General features: G+C 37.7%; 2 protein-coding genes across 3 annotated transcripts in view; both read left to right on the forward strand.

The window, feature by feature from the left end:
- LOC119628353 (cGMP-dependent protein kinase, isozyme 1) overlaps nt 1-2,575 on the forward strand; it is a 14,761-nt gene extending 12,186 nt beyond the window's left edge. Inside the window, exon 11 of the mRNA XM_012689245.4 lies at nt 395-2,575. Coding sequence (XP_012544699.1) covers nt 395-554 — 160 coding nt within the window. The 3' untranslated portion in view covers nt 555-2,575. The remainder of the gene's footprint in view (nt 1-394) is intronic.
- The window catches only part of LOC101736039 (ATP-binding cassette sub-family C member Sur), a 24,742-nt gene continuing 2,060 nt past the window's right edge, over nt 1,693-24,374 (forward strand). The window contains exons 1-25 of one of the 2 annotated variants that reach the window (XM_012689238.4): nt 1,693-2,119; nt 3,103-3,319; nt 4,237-4,612; nt 5,961-6,191; nt 8,369-8,701; nt 8,781-8,984; nt 9,086-9,386; nt 9,459-9,640; nt 9,732-10,050; nt 10,121-10,226; nt 11,335-11,486; nt 12,311-12,555; nt 13,061-13,282; nt 13,963-14,099; nt 14,308-14,424; nt 14,608-14,684; nt 15,209-15,330; nt 16,093-16,248; nt 17,535-17,756; nt 18,302-18,459; nt 18,742-18,937; nt 21,507-21,726; nt 22,210-22,334; nt 22,535-22,826; nt 23,921-24,120. In XM_012689238.4, coding sequence (XP_012544692.1) covers nt 3,180-3,319; nt 4,237-4,612; nt 5,961-6,191; nt 8,369-8,701; nt 8,781-8,984; nt 9,086-9,386; nt 9,459-9,640; nt 9,732-10,050; nt 10,121-10,226; nt 11,335-11,486; nt 12,311-12,555; nt 13,061-13,282; nt 13,963-14,099; nt 14,308-14,424; nt 14,608-14,684; nt 15,209-15,330; nt 16,093-16,248; nt 17,535-17,756; nt 18,302-18,459; nt 18,742-18,937; nt 21,507-21,726; nt 22,210-22,334; nt 22,535-22,826; nt 23,921-24,120 — 4,833 coding nt within the window. In that variant the 5' untranslated portion in view covers nt 1,693-2,119; nt 3,103-3,179. The remainder of the gene's footprint in view (nt 2,120-3,102; nt 3,320-4,236; nt 4,613-5,960; nt 6,192-8,368; nt 8,702-8,780; nt 8,985-9,085; nt 9,387-9,458; nt 9,641-9,731; nt 10,051-10,120; nt 10,227-11,334; nt 11,487-12,310; nt 12,556-13,060; nt 13,283-13,962; nt 14,100-14,307; nt 14,425-14,607; nt 14,685-15,208; nt 15,331-16,092; nt 16,249-17,534; nt 17,757-18,301; nt 18,460-18,741; nt 18,938-21,506; nt 21,727-22,209; nt 22,335-22,534; nt 22,827-23,920; nt 24,121-24,374) is intronic. The other variant, XM_012689240.4, reaches the window with a different exon arrangement.

Consider the following 24,374-nt stretch of genomic DNA (forward strand, 5'->3'; position numbering starts at 1 on the left):
ACACCAATGAGCGAGTAATATACAACTATTTTCTAAGAAAATAGGTATCGAATGGTGTATCAACATTTCAACACCCTCTCGTTTAAACGAAATCAAGACTTTCTTGGATGATTTCGCCATTGCCAAATGCTTTACCAAAAAATCATTGTACCTTTTATGTTTTTAAATGAGAACTTGTGCGAGTAACATATCTGATGAAGTCCTCTAAATTTAATATTGAATTAAAGATTCTGGATATAACGGGCATATGAGAGCGTCACGGATATCGAAAGAGAAATTCACGGATTAGTAACAGTAACTAGAAGAGGCCGCCTTTGGCGCAAACTAGCTGAACTGTCCTTCTGACAAACTGTCCTCTGATAAGCACACCAATTTTGTGATATTCATTTTGCAGATGGTTCCTCGGATTCGACTGGGACGGTCTCCGAGAAAAAAGACTGAAAGCGCCATTAATTCAAGCAGTAGCCAACGACCTTGACCTGTCCAACTTCGAAAAATACCCACAAGAGAAACTGCCACCAGACGAAACGTCTGGCTGGGACTTAGATTTCTGATTTCGCTTGTATTATATAAGATGGAATTATGCTTAAAACTTGTGTTATTTTTTTCACAAAATTTTCAAATTAGCTTAATAAAGTTTTTATATATTTATGTAGATGTGATGTAAATTGATATATTGTACATACATCAACCACATAGGTACCACTACTGTGAATATTTGATTTACCGAATTAAATAGTGGTTATAATTTAAAGTTCAATTTATCGATACCTAATCCCGTTCTCAGGGAACATTTGCAGGCTCTGAGTTGTACCATATTTTTGATGGGGAGTACTTTATGGAATTGCTAGAGAATGCCATCATCTCGCTTTCACAATCACACCGCACGCTACCGGTGCAGGATTCATCCATACTATTTGGAACCACTGCGCTGCTACAACAGTTCGTTCCAAAGATTCTTTCTTCTATCGTACCAACTGATTCTGGAATGAACGCAGTGTGACATGAGCGCTATGACATGTTCCTTATCAAACGAGGTTAGAGAAATGTCCGCAGCAGTAGACAATAGTTTAGCATTGCTGATGTCCATGAGGAACCGTGACCACCAAGTGAACCGTAAGCTCGTCTATCTACAAAGGCAATAATGAAAAAAGGTAAAAAGGTGTAATCATAGGAAATTCGACCTAATACCTACCTATAGGTATATTTTCACTTTGCACTTTATATCGCATTTAATACTTAAAAGACGTAAGTGAACTCGAAATTGTAGATTCGAAATTAAGTATTAAATAGAAAATCTGTCATTACAGTTAATAGATTATAAATAAAAAACAACCAAAAATTCATTGTTTATGGTATGTATAATTATCATAACACAATGCTCCCTAAATCAAACCTTGACCAGCAAGGTCAGCGCTCGGTAACAATACCAAAATAGGAAAACGATACATTGTCAGTTAAATGTTCTAATCTTCTGGAAACATCAAGTTTAAAATTCCAATAGGCGATCCAACAAAAATCATGTGCTCTAATGACAGCGTACAATGTAGACAATAAATTCACTGCATACAATGAACTAAATTAAAACGCGAGTGTTGCGGGTCGCCGATCTTTCTTATAGTGTATACATAATATGTATATTATATAGTATCGAGGCTAAGAGACGTGTCGTATCGTATCCGACGTATCGCAGAGCAGTAGGGGACGGGTAGTGCCGTTGGTTCAACGCATGCATACGGTACTGCTTGGACCCATTCAAGTTTAACTTTTTTCCCCAAAACTGTCACGCATGCAGTCTCGCGATCGCGGGCGTGCGGATCGGCTACCACGCGTGTGCCTCTGACCGCGATTTGCAAGTGATTTGTCACAAAAACCGAAGAAAGTAGAAATATCGTTTACCAAACGAAATAAAAAACAAAACAAAGTATTCTTACAAACAGCGGGTACATAAAGTGTGTTTTACTCATTCTATCGTGGATAATGTGCTTCAATTTCAATTAAGAATGTGTTTTGTTTTACCATAAAACAACTTTATCTACGAATTAGAAATTCTGGACTTATTCTCTGTTTCTTCGGTCGAATCGGATTATTTTAAATATAAATTCAATGATATGCACCGGTACGTAATATATAAATCATAAAACAGTCATCATAATTACACAGAAAGAACCTAATTTTAATACCGAATTGTGATAAATCGAAACCTCATAAAATATTATTTATAGACACATAGTAATTTCGAAAACAATGATAATGATGTCATGAATTTGTTAACATAGTATCAAAATTGAAGGATAAACTTTGTACTAGAAACATTAGAAAGACGTAGGCGTTTATAACCACGTAATAAAATCTACGAAAATAAAATTCAATGAATTGCTTTAAGAGATGTGTCGTCAGCGGAGCTATGTTGGTATTTCCTTTCCCCACTTATCAACAGTTATTTCGTAGTTATCGCATTCTGGTATCGTATACTTCAATTCAAATTAGAATGAACTTTCTATAAAACCTTCACACTGTTTCGCGACATTGACAAATATTATAATAAGATAAAATAAAAAACTTAGGAAAATAATAATGAAGTTTTATTTGAAAATAAGGATTTAATTTATTAAAAGAACACATTTTAACGTCATAAATTCTTCATAGTCGCGAACCATTATAAGTAAAAAATATCCCACCTGTCCTGGTGAAACTGGAAAGGCCTCCGGGCCACCAGTAATCCTTCAATCATAAAAAAAAAAAGTAAAAAATATGGAATATATAATTACAGAATTAATGGCGTGATTTAAAACATACTTAACTTAATAAACGTAAACCTAGTAGACTAGACCTTTCTAGAGAAAATAAAGTTAAGACACAGTTGTGTTTTATTAATCGAAACATAATCCAGGTTCTCATTTAAACTTCCTTCTTTCTAGACATTTTCAAATATTTTCTAAATTCTAAATTTCCCTTTCATGCTTACGCGATGTTATGATATAATGTGTAAATAAAAGAACATTCCTTAAAAATTTTGTTGTAAACTTATCTCATATGCATCTTTCTTAATCTTTCTTCATTTCTGGGACCTTACGAAATTTGTTTTATTTTGATGAATAGATTTTAACCCGTTATCTACATAAACAACGACAATCGACCACGATTAAATTCGGTGAGAAAATACGTATTATTTTGAAATGGAGGCAGTTTGTGGTCAAGGTGATAGAAGCTGTGAGATGCGAGCATTGAATGCCGCACTACATTCACTGCACCTGTACTGCGCTACAATCACTGCGGGATTAATGTACTGTTGTTCCACCACGCACAAACATTACAGGTTAGATGCTTCAATAAACTTTAACTATACGTTTGCGATTCGTTTTCCACAAAATTGAATAATTCAACTTTTTACCCGACTCGTCCTGCGATGTTAACGATTGACTTAAACGCAGCCTTTACCAATGCCAAACAGATTTACTAAGAAACCACATGAATACTACGATACTAAAATTTGACCTGCTGATGCAATCGTTTTCAAGCTTGCGACCGACATAATAACAATCACATTTAAATTTGGAACAGAAAAATTAGCTAAACTCATTAATTTAACTTAGCAAGTCCATGTATTCGCTGTCACTTTGAACAAAAATAAGACCATTGCATATTCAGGTTTTTATTTATATATCGATTGACGATACGGCTCATCTGTGTGAAGTAGCTAGCGGAGCCTTTGGACAACATCACAACGTGAATGTCGCCACTCACCTTAGCCACATATGAGGTCTAAGTCTCAATTGAATTATATATTAGATCAGGTTTTGCACCCTTAAGGCCAGAACGCATAACTGCTTCGCGGCAGAAACGGGAATAATGGACTTACTTACGTGCAAGCATTTACAAAACGCTGTAACACGAGTAAAAAGGGATTTATGGGGAAAGCCTATGCTCGACAGTGAATATTTGGGATGGAATTTAGGATGGCGAAAGTTAATACATAATACTTGATATTTACAAAAAGCCTACTATTACTAAATTAACTTATTATTAAGCTTCGAAAAATATAGAAATGACATTTAAGTTACTTAGAGTTTTAAAGATGATGCGATAAGACTATCGAAAAATTTACTATTTTTTAATATCATAAATTCTCTTCACAGTTCTAGAATCAGATCTAAATTATCAAACACCGAGTTAATTTAGTTTACTTTCAAATTTATTTTATTTTTATTTACTTCTTTGTGTGATCTAATTTAGATATAAGAAGAACTGGAGAGCTCAAAATGTACGAGGAGTGGCCAGTCTTGCTCTGTTTGGTATCTGGTGCTGTGGGGCAGCGGCGGCACTTCTACGTCGCACGGATACTGTACGATTAGTCTCGGCCCTCATGGCACCTCTTGCCTGGATCGCAGCGGCCTGCTTCCACGTCGCTCTATGGAATAGACAATCCTCAGCGCCTATATTGTACTTGGCGATATATTGGTCACTCTCAGCCATATCAGCCGCTTCCATTCTTTGGCAGCACATCCGTGTCGGCGCTGAAGTCAACCATATAGAATTATATATTCAGGGTGCCTCATTGCTGCTTTCTTTAACGATATCTGCCGTGGACTGCGCGTGCTTTTACGAAGTGGTAAGTGTGTCGCTAATGCTTTTAAAGTACTAATGTGCATTCACTAAACGGCTTACTTCCTTTAACCGTTAACGTTCGCTGACGTTAGCTCTCCTTCTAGGAGGTGACTTAACTATCGGCTTACGTAAGTGATAAGCTAATAGGTTAATTTAAACTTGTAGTTGCATCATGTAACTTAAACTGCCTACTAGAAAAACATTAAGAACAATGATACTCCTAAAAACAGTTGATTCCAAAAATGGTTAAATGTTACAAGAACCATTGAATTGCATTAAGGCAAATGCCAATTCGTGCCTTTATTTTAGGTCGAAATGTCAAGGGTGATAAATGAATCTTAGTGTTGAGTCAAAAACTAACAACATATCACTGTGTTGTATGTACTTTTACTCAATGAAAACTCATTAAGGGATAATTTAAGAAGGCTCCTCTTAATTTGGCAAACAAGCTTGCAATCCAACTGATATTAAGCGAAACTCAACATGTGAATGCCGTCACCCACTTTAGATGTAGGGTTAAGGTTTCAATTACATTGATACAAAGGCTATTCTATCCTTCTGCAAAGCACGACTATCCTCCCAATACTCCCAATTTTAGACAATACCTGTCTTCTAATATCTCGAAACAAATTCATACTATTATTCTGTCTTCGAAGATTTGTTGAGTCAATTATTGGAAACATGAAGCCAGGCGCCACGTATAGCCAGCCCCCTGTCGCAGACAATGGCAGACATAGCTATGCGTCTGGCGCCATCTCAGTTAGCACTTTGCCATTAGTAGTCTCGTAACTAATGTACATGTGTATTAAGTTGAATTAACTGAAGGCACACTCATCATTACCTTACAAATGCTGACGGACAAACGACTTGAACACATTGTCGCCCATGTTATTAACAATGCATGTACATTACAATGCTGATCAGCTACCAATTGTATACATTTGTGACTAGGTCTGAAGACTACTGGCTCTACCATAACATAGACACTATCTGATAATAATAAATAAAGGACTATATACATACATGTAAAATACAATCTTTTTTAATGGATAATGAAAAATCTTTCTTTGGATTTTATAATCCGACAGGAATTTCTATCAACTGTACTACGATAAATATACTGTACTTTCCTCATATAAAAGAAACAATACTTGTAAACAGTGATCTTGTGAGTGAGTGAACTTTGAAAAAGTGTCTACTGGAAAGAATTATCAATTATAGATTGCCATTTTAAAATTGCGTTTCTGCATATTTTCACCACGTTAATACGTTCACGTAAAATGACGCTTATATTTAACAAAATATTCAAACAAAAAACATATGTAGTAAGTACACATTATTAATTATTTCAGGTAACAAAACATTTTAGTCATCGCGACAAGACGACGAACAGCTCAAGCAAAGTCTCTTACAAACACAATAGCTCTCATTTTTATTCCAAAATCTCGTTTTATTGGATAAACGGTCTGTTATACAAAGGGTATGAATCTCCATTAGAGATGGAGGATTTAGGAGAATTACCAGATAAAGAAAAATCAGTCAAATATTACAAAAAAATCCACAGCATTTATAAAAGCGTTGAGGTAAAAACCGTTTAATTTACCTATTTCCTATGAAAAATTATGTATGTATACATTATTGCTTTCCATGGGACAATTATGCGTTTCGCGGCTAGCGTATAATAATCATGGTAAAACGTTATTAAGAACCGTCCCAAATTTTCTCTGTAATAAACATTGAGTGAACATTGACATATCACAAAAATGATTATTATAATAGGCTACTACTGTAATTATTATAGCCTTGTCCTTGTCTAACTACTTTACAACTAATTGTTTGAACTGTGCATCGGAAACGTATAGTAAGTATAGTTGTCAAATTAAAACGTGTCTACGCATAGTACGCATCTAGTAGCAGCAGTATATCAAAGGAAAGAAAATATTATTAAAAATCAAAAGTTAAAAAATACTAGATGATGACCGAGCTTGGCTCGGTTTTTTTTTTGATAACGCCATCTTTTTGTATCTTTAAAGCTGTTAGTTGCCCTCAATTAAGAAAAATAGTATTATTATTCGCCAATAGATGTCGGGAAGAGCTGATTATTGAAAACACGAATAAAACAACATTTTCTGAAAATAAATCGTAGCTAGATCGATTTATCGCCCCCGAAAACCCCTGTATACTAAATTTTATGAAAATCGTTGGATTCGTTTCCGAGATTCAGATTTATAAGTATATATTAATATACAAGAATTGCTCGTTTAAATGTATAAGATAAGATATTCGTATGCAGGAAAACATTACATTTCGTTTATAATGACATTGTTGCATCTATGAGCTCAGGACCCACTTAGAGTTAATCGATTCGGTAATTGAGTTCATAGACATTAGACAAATATACCATACCATGTGGTACATGGTTGATGCGGCTCTTCAAATCGGAATGAATGACTGTTTTGTTAGAAAAACGGACAGTAGTAGTGTCCACTAATACGAGCTCGCAATGCGCCCTAAACGATTTTTGATTGAACAGTCATAAAATATGTAACTACATATCCCTTTTAAGAATTTGTTACATTGACAACGGGAGTGTGCAGATTGTCAATCGTATTTTGTTAAATGAAAAATTATCAGTTTAATTTCTCTTTAAGCAACTTTATCAAGAGTAATAACTGATATTTTTTAAATCTGCACATTGACCGTAACATAGCTATGATAATGTCGACCAAGTAGCTTTACTTAGCGCCCGCGAACATACTTTGCATCACGTGATACAATTTTCAGTCACCCCCGATTACTCTCTTTAGTCAATCCATACCCTGGGCCAGGAAGGTCAAGTACCTGGGCGTTACCCTGGATGCATCGATGACATTCCGCCCGCATATAAAATCAGTCCGTGACCGTGCCGCGTTTATTCTCGGTAGACTCTACCCCATGATTTGTAAGCGGAGTAAAATGTCCCTTCGGAACAAGGTGACACTTTACAAAACTTGCATAAGGCCCGTCATGACTTACGCGAGTGTGGTGTTCGCTCACGCGGCCCGCACGCACATGGACACCCTTCAATCTCTACAATCCCGCTTTTGCAGGTTAGCCGTCGGAGCTCCGTGGTTCGTGAGGAACGTTGACCTACACGACGACCTGGGCCTCGAATCTATACAGAAATACATGAAGTCAGCGTCGGAACGGTACTTCGATAAGGCTATGCGTCATGATAATCGCCTTATCGTAGCCGCCGCTGACTACTCCCCGAATCCTGATCATGCAGGAGCCAGTCACCGTCGACGCCCTAGACACGTCCTTACGGATCCATCAGATCCAATAACCTTCGCACTAGACGCCTTCAGCTCTAGGAGCAGGCTTAGGGACCTCAGTAACCGTACTCGTCGAACTCGACAAAGAGTTCGCCGTGCAACCTAACCCATGAATCAGCTCGCTGAGTTTCTCGCCGGATCTTCTCAGCGGGTCGCGATTCCGATCCGGTAGTAGATTCATTCGCGAAGCAGCTGCTCTTGAGCTGTTAGGTCTCCTTCGGAGGCGCTCGGGTAGCTGTTAGCAAATCCCACCCCTCCTGGCTGAGCCTTTGCTCGCCCACCTGTCCTGGTGAAACTGGAAAGGCCTCCGGGCCACCAGTAATCCTTCAAGCATAAAAAAAAAAAAAAAAAACAATTTTCAGTCTCGATGAGAAACTTGCATGGCACCGTGGAGAGCACGAAACAATGCGAAAATCGTCTTTAAATCATCGTTTCTTTTCTTTCAGAAAACAAAGTATAACGATGGCCCTAGTATATGGACATGTTACCTATGTAGAGTGTGGCCAAATTTTTACATTGGTGGTATTTTAAAACTTTTAGGTGACTTAATAGGTTTAGTTCCACCATTGGGGCTGGCTTTCATAATTCAGTTTATTGAAAGTCCGATTAGTAATGAACATAACAGTAACGAAGCACATGTAACTTTAAGAGAATTTATCGGTAATGGCTACGTCATGTTATTAGTAATTACTTTGGCTTTGATTTATCAGGCCTTACTCTCTCAAAATTCGACGCATTTGGTAACAGTGGAAGGTGCCAGATTAAAGACTGCTTTACAAGTTAGTTAAAGTTGATTTTTCTTTTTAAAAGCTTAGTAGCATAGCTTCTTGATTTTCCAAATGTTCATTTTGATTTTAGGCTATGATTTATGACAAATGTATGCGTATAGCATCTTGGACGCCATCGGAGTCAAATTTAGACGAAGATTCCCCTTTGCTGATGAATTCGGACGATGAGAGCAATACGCGATCTGGTCTCATAACGAATTTAGTTTCACAAGACACGTACAATATTATGTCTTGCGTTTGGATTTGTCATTACATATGGGCTATACCGCTTAAGGTAAAAAGGTGTTATAAACACAAATTTAAAATAAAATAAAATAAAGGAGATAAATGAAAACGTGAAAAGATAATTTTTTTATTGACAGTTTAAAATTTCAGGTGGCTGTGATACTATATCTATTGTACATGAAATTAGGCGTAAGCGCAATTATCGGAGCAGTAGCAAGCGTGTTAGTGATCACACCCTTGCAATTTCTTGTAGGAAAGAAACTTTCAGATAACTCTAAAGATATTTCTAAATGTACGGATCACAGAATTTCCAAAATGACCGAAATATTGCAAGGAATAAATGTAATTAAACTCTACGTATGGGAAGATTTGTTTAAAGAAAAAATATTACAACTTAGAGAAGTCGAACTGAAACTGCTAAATAAAGATTCATTATACTGGAGTTTTTTGAGTAGGTAACCAAGGAATATACAATAGTTTAGATATCGTTCAACACGGGTTCACATTATTATTTTATTTTCAGCTTTTTCGACTCAAGTCTCTACAATCTTAATCACAGTTATTACATTCACTGTATATTTTTTCATAGAAGAAGGAACCGGCTTAACCGCGATGAACGTATTCGCTGGCTTAGCCTTCTTTAATCAGCTTTCCGTTCCATTGCTTATTTTGCCAGTCACTGTCCTCATGATAATTCAAGCTATGGTAAATAGAATGAATTTGTCGATTTTTACATCATAGATATATTAAGCATTGATCTTGCACTACCAGTAATGAAAAAGTATCAAATTTTTAGGTGAGCACAAGACGAATCAAAGATTTTTTGGATCTTCCCGAATCGAACAATGTCGGAAACGAAATTACTGAATATGAAGAGTTATTGAACAAACCTAATGTCCCTTGTAATGACAATACACATCAGAATGACGTGCCATCTCACGATGTAATGGCCAATAAAGATGAGATGTGTGAAATTGAGTTCGCTGAGCAATTATCAAATGAGTCACACGTTAATAAATCGGAATCCTCTCAATTGGTCACATTTCGAAATGCGGCGTTCACGTGGGGTGTGAAAGATGATCTATTGGAAGTTGGCGATCTTGAAATTCCTACAGGTTTATTTTTTTAAGCAATTTAATTTTCTCTTAACTAAGTTACAATTTTACAAAATCTACTTTTTTTTAGGGAAACTAATTATGGTTGTCGGAGGCACAAGTGCTGGAAAATCATCATTCTTGTCTGCTTTAATTGGAGAAATGTATCTTGAAAGAGGAGATGTGTTATATAATCGGTAGGTTTAAATGACATTTATCAACAAAGTACTAACATTAAGCGCCATTTTGAGAAGGCGGCACGACATGAGAACCCTCTCATCGTAGCCGCTGGAAACTACATACCCGACCCAGTAGACCGAATGGTAAACCGTCGACATCGCCCAAAGCACGTCATTACGGATCCTCCTGATCCATTAACGGTGCTTTTAAGCACCACAAGCACCGGTCACCGTCCTCGTCGAACCCGTCGCTTACGACGAAGGGCTCGACGAGCGAACTAACCCATAGACACAGCCCACTGAGTTTCTCGCCAAATCTTCTCAGTGGGTCGCGTTTCCGATCCGGTGGTAGATTCTGCGAAGCACTGCTCTTGCTAGGGTCAGTGTTAGCAACTCTCCGGTTGAGCCCCGCGAGCTCACCTACAAACGTTAGGGCGAAGCTGAAATAGCCTCTCAAGGCTATCAGCATAGGTAAAAAAAAGAAAAAAAAACTAACATTAAATGGTTTTCTGATTATATTTTCGCTGTGAATAGAAAATGCCATCCGTAACCCCACGACTTCAAGTACATGATAAATACCACCCAAATTAAAAACACAAACGGCATGCCAAATTATTATCAACAGTATAAAATTAAAATATAAAGAATAACTGCAAAATATTACAATAAAATGATAAAATCAACAGTCACATTAGTACGATTAATGGCTCTTATCGGCATTGCTTTTAGGCAATCGAGTAATAAAAATAAGAAAGAAATTAAACAGGTAAAAAACCTTTAACAGTACTACGGTAATACCGTTTACCATAAAAGGTGACAGCTAATAACTTTATAAAAATAGGCAATGCAAAACTACAACCATAAAAATTGAAAATAAAAAAACAGCGAAACAAATATAAGAGAATTTCAATATGAGCTCATTTCAAGGCCAGTTTGTCATGTCAATGCTGCAATTAATTTATCTATTTCCAAGCAACTAAATTAACCTCATCAAATGTATCTGAAGCAATTCAAATCAATTTAACGCTGTACACAATGTCTGTGTCCTTGATCGTAGATGTGTTGATTAAGAGCAAACTTTATAAATATTTCTTGGCTTCTAAAATATTTTTCACCATCAAAACAGAAACAGTTCGAAGTGGTATGCCGGTCAGCCTCCGTGGTTGCTAGAGGCTTCAGTTCGCGATAACATAATAATGGGTCATTCTTGGTGTCAGAAAAATTATGCACGTGTTCTACGCGCCACAGGTCTGCGGCCAGACTTACAACTTTTACCAGGTTTGATTAATTATTTATTACATTAACTAAGACTGTATTACGACAATTATATTATACAATACCATTCCACAAAAACTACTTTAATTGCGAGTCATTTTCATGAGCACCTATACTATTTTTAAAGATATTCAATATTCATAGACGTCTTTAAAAGTATTTATTTATATTTGCATCAATTGGCATCAGGTGATGATGTGATTCATCAGGTAAGTATATAACGGTATGTTTGGCTTTCGATTCTCAGTAGTAGGTACTAATAATACTTTACTGTTACGAAAAAAAAATGCTGCTTATGACAAAAAATATAAGTACGAGTACATCCTATCATTAACCTATACATTTGCATTACCGACATAACATATTATATTTCCGTATTTGAGTTTTGTTCCAAATCCAATAATTCAATTGAAATGAGACATGGATAAAACGCACTGCATCTTTTTATTGGCTTAGACGAGCTAACGAGTTCACAGTACACCTGATGTTAAATGAAGACCTAAGATGGCACAGCTTAAATTCGTTAGCCGGGCTCATCAGATCATAGTCATAATTGCATTAGAAAAGGTTTTCTCAATACAAAAAGTCTATATCTTAAAATTGAAACGGATGATTACTTTAATCACTTCCTTGCAGCAGTATTCAAGATTGGAGAATTAGCGGAAGCGAGGATGATATGATAACGTTCGTAAGATAGGAAAGATGGGACACTCATTAATTCTAATTTCTCAAGTATAGTCTGATTATTAGATAGACAATTATTTAACCAACTATGACATCTGTAATTAAGATAAGCATTTAATACCAAAATGCCATTTGGTGAACAGAAGGCGACGCAACCCGCCTGGGCAGCCACGGTACTCCCTTATCCGGCGGTCAACGCATTCGCGTGAGCATTGCTCGAGCATTATACTCCAAGGCACAACTGCTGGCTTTAGACGAGCCGCTAGCTGCGCTCGACGCTGCACTGGCACGTCATGTGGTAGCGCGAGGACTGGTGCCGGCTGTCCGCGCAGGGCGAACCATTGTCCTCGCAACTAACAGACTGGAACTACTACACTATGCTGACTTGGTAGGTATTTAAATACATCAGAAACCTTTTTCCAAACGATAAATGTTTAATAATAATAACAATAAGCAAATAGATTAGATTGTACTCTTCTACCAACTTATGTAAAGCTCTCCCTCTTTAAGAACGGTTAGGTGGTAGATAACTCAATTGTTGAGTTAAGCTCGCCATTTTATAACTTTTCGTAATTATTGTTTTGTATTAACTTTTTTTTATTGCTTAGATAGTTGGACGAGCTCACAGCCCACCTGGTGTTAGGTGGTTACTGGAGCCCATAGACATCTACAACGTAAATGCGCCACCCACCTTGAGATGTAATTTCTAAGATCTCAGTATAGTTACAACGGCTGCCCTACCCTTCAGACTGAAACGCATTACTGCATCACGGTAGAAATAGGTAAGGCGGTGGTACCTACCTGTGCGGACTCACAAGAGGTCCTACCACCAGTAGCTGTGCGTACAATAAAGAATAAAGAGTAATAAATTAAACTATTTTAAATAACCGTAGATTATCGCAATGGATAATGGACGTGTGAGCGGATACGGTCGAGTGTCCAGCGCCAGTAACGACAGCTACCTATCGCGCTGGGTGCAGCTTGCAAGCGAAGCTCGTGCAGCTGCAGCGCGAGGATGTGCTGGTCCTCCTGACGGAACTGCACGGGAACGGGCGCGGCTCGTGCGAGTGCTCAGCCGGGCTAAATTCCAAAGATGCGCATCAGAGGATACTGCAGTCAGTTGAGTTCTTTTAATCATTTAAAATTTTATAGTTGTTTCATAGACGTGATAGTTATAGTGTGTGTAGTTATAGTTGCTTTTATAGTTGTTGTATAATGTCGTTCATTTCCAAAATAGTTATCAGCTATGTCTACCATCTATAGAGTCAATGGTGTCGTGCGATGCGTTTCCATTCCCTCATCACCCTTGTCTTTACATTCCGACTAATGAAATAAGAACTTTAGCACTACTACTAACTATAGCTCAGTTAATGAATTAGTATTTTTTTCCATATACGATAGGACTATTCTAATTTATAGCCGTTTCGTCTTTGGGTGCGGTGCCCTAGCACATGAAAGATATTCCGAATTGAAGACGAGATATTTTGGTTTATTAGAATTTGATTGACCTAGATCAGGGGTTCCCAAACTTATTTTCCCTACTGTCTACTTTAAGTGTAAATTATTTTTTAGCGTCCACATTTTTTCACCTACTTAATTACCACTATAGCGAGAGCTCGGTCGGTGTCTAAGAGGCCTCCTTGATGAAATTACAAATCGCCTCCCAAGCCTCTGCACAACGCCCCCTTTTTTTTCTGGGTCTATTACCGCTACCCTTTAAGCCTGCAGCGCCCACAAAGGGGGGCTATCGCCCACTTTGGGAAAGGTTGACTTAGATGAATAATCTCAATTACAGATCGGCATAACAGAGGCAGCAGGGGCGCATTTGTTAGCAGAGGTACCGATGTACACTGGCGGTAGTTGGCGTAGAGTAGTGCAGCAACAGAGACCGCCCCTCATGAGGCAGTTCTCATCACCGCCACCATCATCTATGTAAGATATGTAAATTGTCATGAATTAGGTACCTAATACTAAAACGACCTGACAAATTAAATTTATGTTTGATATTCTCCTCGAAATACCTAGTCTGTAAATTTAAACGTTTGTATATCACTACGTAATTCTTAAATTTCACTGGCTAAAAAATAGTCTCTCCGTATCTAAAGTATGAATATATATAAAAAAGTAACATTGATTGTAGATGGCGTCGTGAAATACGTCGTACAGTCAGTGCGGATGAATCAAACACTACACTACAACGAGAAGTCAGTCTTCTTCGACGCTGGCTACGACCACAAGGAAACCGAACTCTTAGGAGGTACATCCATCAGGAAAATTTCAGTGACAGAGAATCAGCTGCTGTGGCTTTAATGAAACTATCATTAGTTTTTTACAAATTTATTTCATATTACTTTTTTTTTCAATTTAAAGTAATTTTTCATTTCGTTTGGTTCTGGTAAAAGTTTCGTGTTGATAATACCGACGCTATTTGCCTTGACAGATGGACCCCGAGAAATCTAAGACGTTTAATCAGTTCAGAATCCGATACACCTGCCCCGGACACTAATGGAATTAATGGTATATCATCTTTATAATACTTAGAAAAAAATCTTTTTAGTTTTTTTAATTAAACTTAATATCAAATTATTATTTTTGCATTGCGCTTATGTAGAAATGTTAATTATATTGTAACCATTGTTATATACGTTCTCTGAGCGTAAATGTGAAGCGCTGTATTGATTGACTGATTTCATGATTATGTAAAATGATTTCTAAAATTTACTCCCTAAGATCCGTATTAAGTCGGCAAATTTAAAATTATCGTATCATTTATCGTATCATATTATAACCTATTTAAATTACGGTATGGCGTTACAATAATGTTGGGACTTCTACCGGCGTCTCGGATGGTGACACGTTGTTTACCCATTCACAACATGTGATCGTCCCAACTGGTCCATTTTTTCAAATATGGCAATGAAATTGCTACAGTTACAGATCTCCGTCCAAATGGATTGGGTCGATTACCTTTCAGTACAAACAATTAAAGAAATGAAATATTATTATTGATTTTTTTATTCATAAAATATTTTATCTTTCAGAAGAATCCTTAGTGGAGACCACTTACAGCACAGTTAGCATAAACGGAGGGGATACAAATGTCGGAATGATTAATGACGAATCTTCACTAGATAAGAGTCAATCTTGGAATGACGTCAGTGAGGTAGTCTTAATGATAAAACTTTACTTCTACGTAGTTCTCAGAAAATCCTTGTAACCGATTTTGCAGTTCAAGGAAATGTGAATTTACATTCTAAAACGTAAATCAAAATAATATAGGTGATCTTTGTGAATCGCGATTTGGTTTACAAATAATAAAACTATTGAAGTTATCGCGCTAAATAACTATTATATTTACAAACTTTTTTTACTTCGCAGAAAAATTCTACTAATTAGCCGACATTTAAGCCGGATTAAAACCCCGTTAAAATTTTTTTTATTCTTTGGGATTCACGTTCTCAGCAAGATAGACAAACTTAAAATTTATTAATTTTATTTTAATAAGTTCATAAAACATAAATATTAACATATTTTGTGGTTATTCTACGAATTATAATAACATGAAGTTGATATTACGATAATTTAATGGCCGTCTGGTGAAGTGGTAAGTGACATGGTCACTACATAAGAGGGTCGCGGGTTCGAATCCCGCCAAGGGAAGATATTTGTATGATAAATATAAAATGTCTTTTCCAGGGTTATGGATGTATATTAAAATATATGTATGTGTATAATAAAAATCTTACATTTATTTCCGTTATCTGGTACCTGTAACATAATTTCTTTACGAACTTAGTACGGAACCAGTTAACGTGGCGTGATTGTTAGTAAATATTTATTTATTTATTCGTTTATATAATTATTCGTAATATAATTATTCATGTAAATATTCGTAATATAATTATTCATGTAAATATAATTTCAGTGCAAGATATGGCTAGAGTATGGTCTCGCGTGCGGTTGGTGGGGTATCGCCTTCTGGGTAGCAGCAGCCACAGCGCAAGGCTTAGCGCTGGCAGCCGACTACTGGTTGATGTGCCTCACTAATGACAATGCCACTGAAAACTTTTCTGATGATCAGGTTAAAAATTATACAAAAAAACAATATCTTTGCTATTTAAATTCTTGAATACCGTTGTTCGGTACTTCTCTCTGAAAAAAAAAACGATTTATTAAAGCTGTAAATTAAAAATCCTTATCACGTAAAAACTTGTTTGTCAACTAAAATGACTATTCAAGACGGATAAAAAAGGCGAATATACCACAAAACAATTAAACTTCAACATAAATAACGCATTCAAATGCGGGTTTTTTTTTACCAATTTCTTTATGTAGAAATTTCAGAAATTCAAAAACCAATATTATCTATAATTGAAGATACACCATTATACTTGTTGCACGTCAGTTCCTTAATTGAAACTTTAACAAAATATTTTAGTAATTTTTAAAAGTCATGAGTCCGTAATTTCCACAATTCGAAGGTTTCGTGGACCACGGGTAGACATCCCGTAGGCGGGTACCAATTTTTCTAATGAAATACGTACTTAATAAGAGTTTTTGAAGTCGTCGTGGTCTAACGGATAAGACGTCCGGTGCATTCGTGTTCAGCGATGCACCGGTGTTCGAATATCAGGCGGGTACCAATTTTTCTAATGAAATACGTACTCAACAAATGTTCACGATTGACTTCCACGGTGAAGGAATAACATCGTGTAATAAAAGTGAACCCCGCAAAATTATAATTTGCGTAATTACTGGTGGTAAGACCTCTTGTGAGTCCGCGCGGGTGGGTGCCACCACCCTGCCTATTTCTGCCGTGAAGCAGTAATGCGTTTCGGTTTGAAGGGTGGGGCAGTCTTTGTAACTATACTTGAGACCTTAGAACTTATATCTCAAGGTGGGTGGCGCATTTACGTTGTGGATGTCTATGGGCTCCAGTAACCACTTAGCACCAGGTGGGCTGTGAGCTCGTCCACCCATCTAAGCAATAAAAAAGAAAAAAAACAACAACAATTGTTCACGATTGATTTGCACGATGAAGGAATAACATCGTGTAATAAAAATCAAACCCGCAAAATTATAATTTGCGTAATTACTGGTGGTAGGACCTCTTGTGACTCCGCAGTGGTAGGTACCACCACCCTGCTTATATCTGCCGTGAAGCAGTAATGCGTTTCGGTTTGAAGGGTGGGGTAGCCGTTGTATCTATACTGAGACTTTAAAACTTATATCTCAAAGGTGGGTGGCGGCATTTACGTTGTAGATGTCTATTGGCTTCAGTAACCATTTAACATCAGGTGGGGTGTGAGCTCGTTCACCCAACTAAGCAATAAAAACAAAAAGTAGGTGTAATTGTAATTTTTTCAGTTGTGGAGCAGTGTCCGCAAGTACGGGTTGTGGTGCGCTGCGGGGGCGGGGGCGGCGGGCGCGGCTCAGGCGGCGTGCGCATGCGCGGGGGCAGGAGCGCGGCGAGTGCTGCATGAGCGCCTGCTGCACGCCGCGCTCTACGCCAGCCCCCACCACCACCACACTACGCCCACCGGGACCACGCTCCATCGCTTCTCCGCTGACGTTCTATTGCTAGACAAAGTTTGTTATCTCATATTATTATTTTACGATTTTATTATAGACGATCTCACACCCCGTCCGACTATAGTGCTGACCAATACAACCTCAAGACAAATACCACTGTCCAGTTTGAGACATGAGGTTGTGGCGTATAAGAACGCACCTTTTTTTATGATGCGTAAGCCGGAGCGCACGAGTTTGAAAAAAGAAGAAAATATGTTTACCGCCAAAAATAAGACAAAAAAAATATATAATTGTAGAACTTATAACTATCTAAGCCGCTGCAACAATAAAACTCCTATTGTTTCGATTGTGGTGTTAATTACGAGTGATTCAAAAACACGATGTTCACGCGAAATACGGAAGGAACTCTATTCGGACTCCTTCAAGGTCATAATCTCAAATGTTATGTAATAAAAACCTTTCAAATCCACAAGCCGTCCCATTTAATGGTTTTTTTAACGTATTAATACCTACAGTTAATTCAAAATAGAACAAGAATACGCATAGTCGAACTTGAGAGTATTCTAAATTTAAAGTTTTTAACTAAAGGTTATTTTTTCTAGAAATTACCGACAGCCATAAGTCGGTGGACTCAGTTAGCTCTGCTATGTGCTGCGGCTATGCTTGTCAATGCTGTAGTCGCGCCCTGGAGCCTGACAGCACTCATACCGGCATTCTTGTGTTACCTCTGCCTACAATCTGTTTATTTACGTAATTCTAGGTAAATCATTGAACTTTAAATCTCTGTAAAAGTTGTAAAACGAGAAAAAGATTTGGCTTTTTTCTGACTGCCTTACCAGTGATTCCCTTGCAGTATAACAAAAAAACATGTATCTAGTTATTGAAATACAAATTGCCTCTTTGATCTTTGTTACTTAATATGAATCGTTTAATATTAAGGCCATATTATTAATAGTTCTGTAAGTTTAAATCTGTGAAAAAATCAAACAAGTTCAATTGATAAACATACATCTAGATTTAAAATATTTATTCAATATTTTAGGGAGTTGCAGCAAGTGGAAGGACAAAGCGCCGGAAGAGTGGTGTCTCTTTGCAGAGAGACGTGTGCTGGAGGTTCTACTATACGAGCCAGCCGACTACAGACCCGCATGCGGACAGACTTCCTTCGACGTCTCGACTATAATCACAACGCTCTGCTGCTCCTCAATACTGCTAACCGGTGGCTTGGATTGTCTCTGGTAACTTATTTTGGTGGAGACGAGCAAATTTCCTCACGTCTTCTATTTTTAAATGCCTTGAGTTATTCTGGATTATCCATACTATATATTTAAATGCGAATATGTGTTTGTATTTGTTGATCGCAATTTTACCTCTTGACAACTCAGCTGATTGTCATAAATTTTGTATACACTTTTCGGAGATATTAAAAAGAACATTGGGTAGCTTTCATTTTGGAGGAAAAAGTAGATTTCCCTTAGGAATATCTTTATCTAATATATAAAATTCTCGTGTCACAGTTTTCGTTGCCCTACTCCTCCGAAACGGCTTGACCGATTTTGATGAAATTTTTTGTGCTTATTCGGTATCTATGAGAATCGGCCAACATCTATTTTTCATCCCCCTAAATGTTAGGGGTAGTCCACCCCTAAATTTATTTATTTATTTTTTAAACAAATTTTTTAATTTCTATTTTTTTATGATACAACATACAAAAATACATACAATCCTCAATTTTCACCCTTCTACGATCAACCCTTATTTTTTATTTGCTAATTACAAACTTTAAAATTTTTTGCGAGAATTTTGTTTTTATTTTGTCATGACATAGAATAAAAAAATTCATATTACTCTGAAATTTTCACCCCTCTACGATCAACCCCTATTTTTTATTTGTTAATTATAAACTTTAATTTTTTTTGCAAGTTTTTATTTTGTTTTGTCATGACTTAAAATAAAAAAAAACATATTACTCTCAATTTTCACTCTTATACGATCAACCCCTATTTTTCCATCCTGATTAATATTTTTTTTATTCTATGCACAGATCCGCAATAAGGTTGCAAGATGGCAATCAAATATTATAATTGTAGTACGATAAATTCTTATTCAGAGTTTATAATTTCAGTTCCTTTAATAATGATTTTTTTTAAATTGAATTTGATCTCCCGCCCTCGCCGATCGACTACTGATCAACTATCAATCGATCAGCTATCCCCGCCAGGAGTCACCACTCATCCAGCAAACATCACGTAGTAGGGATGAGGACCATAGAGTTACTATTCTAAGGGTTATTCTTTAAAGGTTATTCTAAGTTGTAGGTACTTATTAACTCCATGATGAGGACCAAGCCGGTCTCCTGTCTTACTTTTTCTTTTTAAGAGATTTTATGACCTGGTAACTGAGACCTTTAAGTCATGTCTTATTTTAATTTATATATTATTCATATTTTTATGAAAAATGATATTATGGAGTGAAATGAAAGAAGATGATTAATTTGAGACACTAATCAACTGGGTTGAAATTAAATAAAATGAATTGAGATGATATGGGATGAAATATCATCTTAGTAAAATGGTGGTCATTTACTAAGATTTTTTCAGTGGACTTTTTGGAAGATCCCGAAAAGTTACGTCCAGCGGCTTTGTTTCATTTTCCCACATTTGTGCACTTTCACAGATAATAGACAGTTAATAAACCACCATTATTACACATTTAACCCCCGAAGAAACACTAAATAGACAAAATAAAACAAATCACACAACTTCACTCCTCGCGTTCCCGCCTAAAAGTCTCCTGTCTTACTCACTATACATCATAGATTATACACTTAATATATTTGAGAGCTATACAATACTATACATTTTTCAGCCATTTTTTTTGGTTTTATTTGTGTATCAATAGTATGTTCAGTAGGTCTGAGAATCAGCTACTATCTATTTTTCATACCCCTAAGTGAAAAGGGTTGTCCACCCCAAACATTTATTTATTATTTTTATTTTTTGGATATATTTTTTTTGTTTATAATGAGGTATTATGTGGTTAAATGAGGTTTTTTTTTCTACAGTAGAATTTTCTTAGAAATCTTATTTACGGCAACACAACGTTTGCCGGGACAGCTAGTATATTATATAATTCTACTGTACGTATGTATGTCATTGAACTCCTCCTAAAGGGCTGGACCGATTTGAATGATTTTTTTGTATGGATTTGGGTGGCGCTTTGGATGGTTTAGATTTGCAAATCAGCCCGGCAGATGGCGCTGCAATCGGTATCTAGGTTATTTATTTATACTAAAACTTCACGGCTGGATCGACTTGAACGAATATTTGCAGGATAACGTCTGTCGGGTCCGCTAGTGCTTTATATTTTTCTATTTTAAGCGGTTTATATCCTAATTCTAACATGTCTTCAAAAACTGTTGAACTATATAGTATTGTCGTAATATATAATAAATTGAGATGTTTATTTATTTATTTTATATTACTTAGAAGGGTGGATGAGCTCACAGCCTACCTGGTGTTAACTGGTTACTGAACCAGCTGGTTACTGAACCAGCTTCAGTGAGTCCATAGACAACGACAACATACCTAAATGCGCCAACCACATTGAGATATAAGTTCTAAGATCTCAGTATAGTTACGGCTACCCCACCCTTCAAACCGAAACGCGTTACTGCTTCAGGGCAGAAACAGGCAGGGCGGTGCTACCTACCCGTGCGGAATCACAAGAGGTCCTACCACCAGTAACTACGGAAATTATAATTTTGCGGGTTTGATTTGTTTTCATTTGAAATTATGAATTTTATAGGATCTTGTTGGCGCTGCGAGTGTTTGCGTGTCCCTGTGCGTGTGCATGTACAGCGGCAGTAGAGGCGCGGTCGCGGGACTAGCGGGCGCGTACTCGCTGCTCCTGCCCGCCTATCTCGCTCATCTTGCCAAATGCCGCGCCGACCTCGACCAGCAACTCGCCGCGCTGCATCGTATACATCGTGACACCAATGTACCCCGCGAAGATTATAGAGAGCATTGTATGTAGTTGTTACATGTAATACGATACACAATTTTGATAGGTTCGAGTAACCAATGTCACTGTTTAACATAGATTACTTAATATTAATATTGAGATAACGACTTATTATATATAATAAATTAGCATTATAATTACAGATCGAAAATCGAACATTTAATTTTTTTTTAATTGGACTTACAAATAGTAATCCTTTGTTCTGTGACTGGTAGTAGATTGTCTTGTGAGCCCATACGGGTCGGTACAATAATCTCTAACGCGAACAATAATGGGTTTCGGTTTCAAGAGTGGGTCAGTTATTCTTTACAATTTCGACTTAAAAATGTCAAAAAGCTTCGTTAACAATTAACATCAGCTGAGCTCGATCTCTCTCTAATCAATAACTACATAATAACATACTTATGTACGCGATACAGAAACGTAAACTCACAGACTTCATTATGGAGCATGTTAGCTAAAACATTTTTTGTTTCATTTTTTCAAGGCTCTATTCCTGCAAATTGGCAAAGAAGCGGAAAAATTGAATTTCAAAATGTCAGCGTGCAGCACGAACCTAACTCGCAGAATATTTTGAACAAAATCAATATATCTATAGCTCCCGGTGAGAAGGTACGAAATAAAACAAATCTATAAGCTATAAATTCCTACGAGCAACAATTAAATACATATATAACTATTTTTTATTACTAGGACTCATAGACATCACGACAAGAATACTGCTAGCCATCTTGAGACATGAAGTACCAACCTGATGAACTAAAATTGTGTAATGCTTCAAATAAAATGAATAAAAATGTATTTCACTGCAGGTAGCAATATGCGGCAGGAGTGGTAGCGGCAAGTCTACGTTATTAATGACGTGTGTTGGAGCAACCAGTATTGCCGAAGGACGAGTGCTTATCGACGGGCAGGACGTGTCGCGCGTGCCGCTGCGGGCGTTACGTCACCGCGTGGTCGTCCTGCCGCAAGAGCCTGCGATGTTCTCGGGCACGCTGCGAGAAAACCTCGACCCGCTCGCCGTGCACACTGACGAAGAAATATGGCACAGTCTCAAAGTTGTCGGATTATATGATTTCGTCAGTGCTCAATCGGCTGGTTTGGGTGAGTTAGCGATGACTGCAGTAATTTTAGTCCATTACTTTCTGTTTTTATGGTCATAATATGTGAATAGCCTACCCAAAAGTTAAGTGAATATGCAGATAACATTGCCTTATGTTCTATTCGCTTATTTTATCGTTTTGGCGATATGGCCACACAAAAACGGTGCGCGTGCAAGCTTGGTGCACGTGAATGAAGTGAAACTTCTTTTTCGATGTGAAGGTAGTATTGTGGTTTTCTTCATTTTTCATCCTTAAATCAGATTGCTGTGTATAAGAAATGCGACATCTTAATTTTTTTTTATTTTAAACATTTTAAATTGCTAAATTTTTTTTTTTTAATAATTCATTAAAATTTTGGACGCTACTCGATGCTAACGCTCGTGCTGGCCTGTAACAGGTATATTAAGCGCTATGCGTTCGAGTGCCACACATTCACTCTCGCTCTGTCTCTTTCTAATATGGTAGCGTTAAACGTTTAACGTAACCTTATTGGAAATCGCTTTAAAAAACATCACACGACTCAAATTGTAACTGTGCTCTCCCACGTCATCACAAAAAGATAAGTTACTGCTCGGGTAGGTCCCCTAACCATCCCGCCTATTTCTGCCGTGAAGCAGTAATGCGTTTTGGTTTGAAGGGTGGGGTAGCCGTTGTAACTATACTGAGATCTTAGGATATTTATCTCAAGGTGGATGGCGCATTTACGTTTTAGATGTCTATGGGCTCCAGTAACCATTTAACACCTGGTGGGGTTTTTTTTCCCTACCTAAGCTGATAGCCTTGAGAGGCTATTTCAGCGGAACCTTAACTAGTAGGTAAGCTCACGGGGCTCAAACCTGACGACGTTGCTAACACGAACCCTAGCAAGAGCCGTGCTTCGCAGAATCTACACCGGATCGGAAACGCGACCCACTGAGAAGATCCGTCGAGAAACTCAGTGGGCTGTGTCTGAGGGTTAATTTACTCGTCGAGCCCTTCGTCGCAAGCGACGGGTTCGGCGAGAACGGTGACCGAGGTGGGATATGAGCTAGTCCAACTATCTAAGCAATAAAATAAAAAAATAATCGTTTTTATGAATGTTGATGTGTGTCTTAGAGTGCAGTATAGCGGGGCGCGGCGGGTGGAGCGCGGGACGGGCGGCGCGTGCGTGTGCGGCCCGCGCGGCGCTGCACGCCCGTTTAGCGGCCGCCCTGTTGCTGGACGAGCCCGCCGCCGCACTCGACGCCGCAGCCGAGCGAGCACTTCTCGCCGCAATGGCGCGCATCGCACCCGACACCACCATCATCACCGTCGCAGTACGTTGCTTTCGAATTTTAATTATCGTAGCATACTTAGGGTCGCCGCACACGGGCCACCGGCCACAACCACGAAACGCCACCACCGGCAAATTTTTACTGTCATTTTCATACATTTTATATGTAGCGTGTGGCGGCCACCGGCGTCAACCGTGTGCGGCGAGTCAATATAAAATGTATGAAAACAACAGGAAATAGGTCGGTGGCTGCATTTTGTGCCGACACTTAATCCTTTTGCAAACCCTATTTCCCAG

This window comes from Bombyx mori, chromosome 10 (genome assembly GCF_030269925.1).
Source record: "Bombyx mori chromosome 10, ASM3026992v2".
Classification (NCBI taxonomy): domain Eukaryota; kingdom Metazoa; phylum Arthropoda; class Insecta; order Lepidoptera; family Bombycidae; genus Bombyx; species Bombyx mori.